The sequence below is a fragment of the Orycteropus afer genome, unplaced genomic scaffold (assembly GCF_000298275.1).
Source record: "Orycteropus afer afer isolate SDZICR_OR568_19922 unplaced genomic scaffold, OryAfe1.0 scaffold00336, whole genome shotgun sequence".
Classification (NCBI taxonomy): domain Eukaryota; kingdom Metazoa; phylum Chordata; class Mammalia; order Tubulidentata; family Orycteropodidae; genus Orycteropus; species Orycteropus afer.
In genome coordinates, this window is record NW_006921923.1 from 647,767 (window position 1) to 655,751 (window position 7,985).

The 7,985-nt window shown below is 34.6% G+C and overlaps 1 protein-coding gene across 1 annotated transcript in view; it reads left to right on the forward strand.

Moving 5' to 3' along the window:
* Positions 1-7,985, forward strand: part of TBC1D8B (TBC1 domain family member 8B) — a 122,637-nt gene that overhangs the window by 109,565 nt on the left and 5,087 nt on the right. Inside the window, exons 15-19 of the mRNA XM_007952407.2 lie at positions 2,919-2,987; positions 3,162-3,402; positions 4,112-4,177; positions 4,998-5,081; positions 6,047-6,103. Of these exons, the coding sequence (XP_007950598.1) occupies positions 2,919-2,987; positions 3,162-3,402; positions 4,112-4,177; positions 4,998-5,081; positions 6,047-6,103 (517 nt within the window). The remainder of the gene's footprint in view (positions 1-2,918; positions 2,988-3,161; positions 3,403-4,111; positions 4,178-4,997; positions 5,082-6,046; positions 6,104-7,985) is intronic.

The following is a 7,985-nucleotide window of genomic DNA, read 5'->3' on the forward strand; positions in this document are numbered from 1 at the left end:
CAACTCGACTTATAGTGACCCTCATTAGATTTCCAAGGCTGTAGATCTTTTTTGGAAGCAGACTGCCCATCTTTCTTCTGCAGAGCAACTGGTGGGTTTGAGCCACTGACCTTTTGGTTAGCAGTTAAATGCCATAACCAATACACCAGCAGAGCACCTTCTCACTAATAGTACCCACTGTTGGATCTGACTCATAGCGACCCCTCTTTGGGTATCCAAGGTGGTATCACTATGAAAGTAGATTGCCCCATCTTCCTTCCCAGGAGTGGCTGGTGGGTTTGAACTACTAGCCTTCTGGTTAGCAGTCAAAGGCCTTAGGCACTATGCTACCAGATGTTAGAAATCTTTAATTTGTGTCAAATTAATAGATAAAAATTCAAATCTCATTTTAATTTTTATTTCACTGACTATGTATGTTTAGATTTCAATTAGCCCTTTTAAATTTATTCCTTTAATTGCCTGATTGTTGCCCATTTTTCTGTAAGCTTGTCTTTTTCTTATTGATTTGTAAGAGCTCTTTATATATTAGTAGTGTTAGTTGTCAGTTATATTTGTAGCTAATATTTTCTCCCTATCTTATTGTTTCTTTCATTTTCTTTGTGGTGTCTTTCACTGTATATAAGTTTCAAATTTTTATGTAGTTGAGTTTCTCTCTCTTTTTTATATGGTATCTAGGTTTCATGTCAAACTTGGTAAGGCCTTCCCTAATTTAACATTACAAACATATTTCCTCATATTGATTTGTATTAGTGGTATTGCTCAATTTTTAACATTTTAATGTTTAATATACCTAAAGTATGTATTTTGTTTATGGTATGATATTGTACTCTAATATTATTTTTTTCTAAATAACATATCCCATTGTCTAATCATCAGTTATTAACTAGTCCATCCTTACTCTTTTCTACCTTTTTCATATGCTAAAATCTTACATACATAGGTGGATTTATTCCTGGACTATCTTGTTGTTCCTGCAACAGTACCATACTGTTTTAATTATTGTGGCTTTATAGTTCATTTTGAAATCTTGTAAGGCTTTTTTAATGTCCTTTCAAATGTCTGTTTTAATTAAATGTTTATTTTAATGTCCTTTAGTAGAGATTTATGGTTTTTTATACAGCTCTAATATATTTCTTGTTAGGTTTATTCTATGCCTGTGTATTTTATGATTTTATTACTAATATAAATTAGATTTTTTTCATTACATTTTCTAATTGTTTATTGCTGTGTATATAAAAGTGTGATTTGGGTATGTTGTTTTTTTAAATGGCCATGTTATATCGATTCTCATTAATTTTAATATGTTTCAGTTGAATTCCTTGAATTTTCTAGAAAGAAAAACCTGTCATTTCCAGTCTTACAGTTATGACCCTTCCTAATGTCTACACCTCTTTTTTTATCTTGTTTTATTGTTTGGGTAAGACCTTCAGATAAGTTTCAAATAATAGTAGTGTAAGCAGGCTTCATTGTCTTATTTCTAGATTTAAAAGAAATACCTCTTATGTTTTATTGTTAAGTATGATGTTTGCTGTTCATTTCTAAAGAATGCACTTTATTCAATGAACGCAATTTTTTTCTTTTTCTGGATTAAGAGATTTTTTTTACCTTTTTTTTTTAAAATCAAGATTGAGTTGTAACTTTGACTTTTCCACATCTTCGTGAGTTTATGGGTTTTTCTACTTTATTATGTTAAACGATTTCTAATACTAGGCTTCCTTTGCATCCTAAAAATAAATCCTATTTGTTCATGATGTATTATTCTTTTAATATTCTTCCTTGATCATTTAGCTAGTAGTTTAGCTAGGTTCTTTGCATGCGTATTAGATGAAATTTGGTTTATAATTTTCTTTATTGTGCTAATAACTTTGGATTTCACATCAGGGTTGTGCTTACATCATAAAATTAATTTTTGAACAATCCATATTTTTTTGTGCTCTGAAATTGTTTACATCATGTAGGAATTATCTGTTACTTGAAGGTTTTAGAAAGAGCCTGTAAAACCATCTGGGTCTGCTGCCTTTTTGGTGGGAGGTAGACTTAATTACCTTTTTAGTTCTGTCTATTCAAATTTTCTTATTCTTTCTGAGTCAATTTTACACATTTATATCTTCCTAGAGAACTATCCCTTTCACCTAGGCTTTCTGATGTATTGGTATGATGCTTGTGGAATTTATGCAATGAACATGTAATGGTGCCTATATGCACTGGGCACTTTGAATGACCTCTGTATCTATACTTGTTTTACCCGTTTCCTTCTCAATGATGTTTACTTGCAATTTCTTTTATCTCACAGGCCAGAGATTAGTCTATTTTACTTATTTTTTCAAATAACGAACTCTGTATTTTATTTATCAAGTCTACTGGGTTTTTAAGAAAAGTTTTCTGTTTAATTAATTCTTCCTTTTATCATCTTTACCCTTTCCAATTTCTTAAATACTATAATGATTTTAGCACTGTTGTTTATTTTTCATAGAGCAATATAAAATTGCACATTTTCTAAGCTTGGATTATAATTTTTGGCACAGAGTGAGATGTCTATCTCCCAATGCTTTTGTAGTATTTAATTGACAATCCCACATGATGACTTGACAAATTGCTTATGTAGTAAGAGCGGAGTATATGAAATGAGATTTAAATGCTGTTGCCTATATTTATAGACATTATGTGGCTGTCCTTTGGCAGTGATTTTTGAGCATGCAGATAGTAAGGTCAAAGTACATAGCAGAGTAGAATTGAATTATAGTCTATGTATAGCTTTCATAAAGGTAAAAAATAGGTGTTTACCTTTATGATTTCTTTGAAAAGGTAAAAGAAAATAGTTTCTTCTAGCAGAGGGAGATCTCTAAATGCATTGAAAGAGAATTTCTATATTGAAGTGTTAAGTTCTAAATTCTAATTTGCTTTTAATCTTTTTTAAGTTGCGTGTTGTATCACAAGATGTGAAATTAAGCCTTCATGAATTGGATGAACTTTATGTCATCTTTAAGGTATTGTTATTCTTCTTTAAATGAAAAATAATACTTTTAGCAGAATTTAATCACAACCACTCTTAAATATTTTATCTTTAATTATTTCAGCAGACATATTTAAAAGAGAAAGCTCTTCTAAAATTACTTTTTTTGATGTCATGACTTTTCTTTTTTTTTCTTTGTTTTTAATAGAAGGAGCTGTTTCTTTCTTGTTATTGGTGTTTGAGTTGTCCAGTATTGAAGCACCATGACCCCAGTCTGCCATATTTGGAACAGTATCAGATTGACTGCCAGCAGTTCAGAGTATTATATCACTTCTTGAGTCCCTGGGCTCATTCTGCAAACAGAGATTCACTAGCTTTATGGACATTCAGATTGTTGGATGAAAACTCTGACTGCCTTATAAACTTCAAAGAATTCTCCTCTGCAATTGGTAGGATGATGTCTCATCATTTTCTTTTTTAAAGTAAAAAATTAAGGAACCCCTATAAATGATTAATACTGCTTACTGTCACCAATTTTGTCCAATTTATATCATCCTGGGTTACATTGTCTCCACCTTTAGCAATGACTGGACCTTTTCCTGTATTTGTTGCTAAGTCTAAGTATTTTGATCTAATTTAGCACCAGCCCTCACAGAAAAGCAAGCTGTTAGATGTGGGTGTTTCAATGAAGGACAAGAACAACTAGTTTTTGCACACTTAGGTGCATGGATGCAACAGAAGGACTTTCCACCTTAGTAAAAATCCAACCTAGAAAAGTGTTAGAGGAATATCCAACAAACAGGTTGTACCAGTTGTATCTTTGCTCTTCCAGATCACCTCAGCAGGCTTTGTTATCAGTGAAGAGCAGTTCTCTCTTCAAATAAGATATAAGGCTTCATTCTGAAGAAAAAAGAAATCTGAGATTGAGGGAAGGGAGATCAGCAGGAGAGATTTTGTCTCCCTGATAAAGGATATTTTGCTTATACACTTGAAGGAGAGGATCTGGCTGACTAGGTGGTTGCTTAGCTATTAATTTAAGTAACAGAAGGTTTCTGAATCTTGATTCCTGGCTAATATCTGTATCTTAATCTGTGTTGCTGAACTTAATTGAATGTTCTTTGGATACGTGATTATTTGCAATTGAATTTTATTTAACAGACATAATGTACAATGGAAGTTTTACTGAGAAGCTTAAACTGCTTTTTAAGCTGCATATTCCTCCAGGTAAGATTTCAACTGTCTTTAATGATATACAGGATGGAGCTCTGGTGGCTCAGTGGATAAGTGCTTGGCTACTAAGCAAGAGGTCGCCAGTTTGAACCAACCAGCTGCTCCACAGGAGAAAGATGTGGCAGTCTGATTCCTTAAACATGACAGCCTTGGAGACCCTATGGGGGCAGTTCTACTGTGTCCTATAGGGTAGCTATGAGTCATAAATAGACTCAACTGCAATGGGTTTACTTTAATGATGTACAGAAGGAGTTTATTCCATTTTAGCTAATATAATTATAGATATAATTCCATTTTAACAAATAACATGATTTTCAATATATTATGTGGTCATTGCTTCATTACAGCCCACAGATCATACTATCACTGCTTTACCACTACCCCTCTATTGGTAGTCAATCTGTTTAATGATAAATAATTTGTGTATTGGTGGTGGTGTTGTTATGTGCCATCGAGTCAGACTCGACTCATAGCAACCCCTCCTTGGGTTTCCGAGGCAGTATCACTACGGAAGTAGATTGCCCAACCTTCCTTCCGAGGAGTGGTTGGTGGGTTGGAACCGCCAGCCTTCTGGTTAGCAGTCAAGTGCCTTAGGCACTATGCTACCAGAGCTCCCAGTTTGTGTATAAGAACTACATATCATATGAATATTGGTATAATGTTGAATTTTTTTATTGTTTTTGTTGTAAAAGAGTAGAATTTAACCCTAGAAAAACTTCCAAGCTTGTGAAAAATTAAAAATTACCTACCTAATTAAGGACCTCATCTTTGTCTCTCATTATTAGTAAATGTGATTTGGGTTGTCTGTTTTCAGCTTATACTGATGTGAAATCTCAAGACCCTTCAAAAGGAGATGAACTCTCCACGGAAGAATTACTTTATTTCAGTCAGCTCCATGGTAAATTTCTGTTTCGAAGTTTATCTGTATTGATAATAGAACTCATAGAGCTCTTCCTGGCTTAGATGTTCTTTACCCGGCTACAAGTAGTAAAATTTGGGGCAATTATACTTCTTTTGCAACACCATAGCACTTAGCTGGTAAGTTGGCCAATACATATTTGACTGATTTGCCAAACTGCATTTTTGTGTTTTGATTTATGGGAATTTCCTGTTTAGTAGAGAATTAAAAAGAAAATGAATTTTGTTTCTACTTATGTTTCAGAAATTTCTCAAATGTATCAGGCCATTTTTATCACTTAGTAAAATACAATGAAGACAATAGAACCTTTGCTGATTGAGGGTCATAGTGATTCAAGCAGTGAATACTTTTTATAAATATACAAATCTTTTGGAACGATCAGTTCTGATTAATGTATTGTTTGGTTATTGTATGTTAAAGTATTTGAACGTTAAGTCTGAAGACACCTTATACAAATCATCTAAGTAAAGCCTCTTAATTTTATATATAAAGCACTGAGATCCAGAGAAGGTGCTCTGGTGGTGCAGTAGTTACAAGTACTGGGCTGCTAACCTAAAAGTTGGCGGTTCAAACCCACCAGCTGCTCCATGGAAGACAGATGAGTCAGTGTCCTTCCATAAAGATATACAGCCTTGAAACCTTATGGGGGAGTTCTTCCCTGTCTTATAGGGTCTATATGAGCTGGAATCGACTCGAAAGCAGTGGGTTTTGGTTTGAGGTCCCGAGAGGGGGAGTGACTTGTATAAGGTTTCACAATGAGTTATTGCCAGAGCCAGGATTTCAGAAGGCTGTGCTAACTGGAAGTCAGAAGACAACAGGTCCAATTAGCTGGATCAATGAAAGTACCATGCACTCATAGTAAGCCTTTATAGAGAGTAGTATTTTATTTTCACAAGGTACTTGTTAAATATCTTACAAAATGCAATTGCCCACTTTTCTTCTAGTTTCCAGGCCTGCAAATGAGGAGGCAGCAGAATCAGTAAAAAACAGCCCTGAAAAAGGTACTGTGATCTAGGAATATCATTTTTGTAAATAGGATTAACTACATACTGGAAAAAGTAGACCCCTTTAAAGGTTATTCATTTGTCTTCTGAGCTTCTTCAGTTCCTTTGTGTTGGTTTAACATTTTATTTTTTATTCTTTTGATACTTAAGACTCAGAAGTTATAGAAAATATAATAGTAAATGATCCATACTCACTAAGTTTTATTATTTTAAAGTTTTTATTTTTAATTACAAAACTATCCATTGCTGTTGAGTTGGATCTGACTCATACCGACCCCTCCTTGGGTTTCTGAGGCTGTATCACTGTGGAAGTAGGTTGCCCAACCTTCCTTAATTACAATAGTAATAGATAATTCTTGCAAAAGGCTTTCAAACAGTGCAGAGGTCCTCATGCCACTTGCCCAATTCTACCCTGAGGTAATTGCTGAAAATAGTTTGGTTTATACCCTTTTCAGTGGTGTAGTACCTAAGGCATTTGACTGCTAACCAGAAGGCTGGTGGTTCAAACCCACCAGCCACTCCTCAGAAGGAAGATTGGGCAATCTACTTCCATATTGATATAACCTCAGAAACCCAAGGAGGGGTCACTATGAGTCAGATCTGACTCCATGCCAGTGTGTTTTACACAAGCATATATAGACATCTCTCTATAAAAAAAATTGTTCCATAAATAATATTCTACAATTTTTACGATTGATTTTGCTATATATCTTGGGTATTTTTTCACATCAATACATTTAGATCTGATTATTTTTAATGGGTACAGAGTACTCCATATTTTAGTTGTACCATAATTTATCTTGATCATAGAGATAAGATCAAGCACCAAATGGTAATGAAGGAAGAAGTCCAAGTTGCACCTAGGGCACTGGCAAGAAAATAAAATAAAAGGGCTCCAGGAATTGACAGAACACACAATGAGATGTTTCCCCAAACTGATGCAATGCTGGAGGTGCTCACTCATCTCTGCCAAGAAATTTGCAAGACAGCTACCTGGCCAACTCACTAGAAGAGATAAACATTTGTGCTCATTCCAAAGAAAGGCGATCCCACAGAATGTGGAAATTATCAAACAATATCATTAATATCACATGTAAGTAAGATTTAGCTGAAGATAATTCAAACACAGTTCCAGCAGTAAATTGATATGGAACTGCCAGAAATTCAAGTCAGATTCAGAAGAGGAGATAGAACAAGGGATATCATTGCTGATGTCAGATGGACCTTGGCTGAAAGCAAAAATACCAGAAAGATTTTTACCTGTGTTTTACTGACTATACAAGGGCTGTGCAGATCTTAACAAATTGTAGGTAACATTGGGAAGAATGAGAATTCTGGAATACTTAATTGTGCTAATGAGGAATCAGTACATAGAGCAAGGGGCAGTTGTTTGAACAGAACAAGGGGATATTGTGTGGGTTAAAATGAGGAAAGGTGTGCATCAGGGTTGTATCCTTTCCCATGCTTATTCATTTGTGTGCTGAGCAAATAATCTGAGAAGCTGAACAGTATGAAGAGGATCGCAGCATCAGGATTGGAGAACTCACTAACAACCTGTGACAGGCAGGTGACAGAGCCTTGCTTGCTGAAAGTGAAGAGGACTTGAAGCACTTACTGATGAGGATCCAAGACTACAGTGTTCAGTATGGATTATAAGAATCCTCACAACTAGACCAATAAGCAACATCATGATAAATGGAGAAAAGCTTGAAGTTGTCAAAGATTTCATTTTACTTGGATCCAAGGAAGCAGCAGTGAAGAAATCAAATGACACATTGCACTGGGCAGATCTGCTGAAAAAGACCTCTTCAACATGTTAAAAAGCAAAGAGGTCACTTTAAGGACTAAGGTATTTTCTTTTTTTTTTTTTTTTAATTTT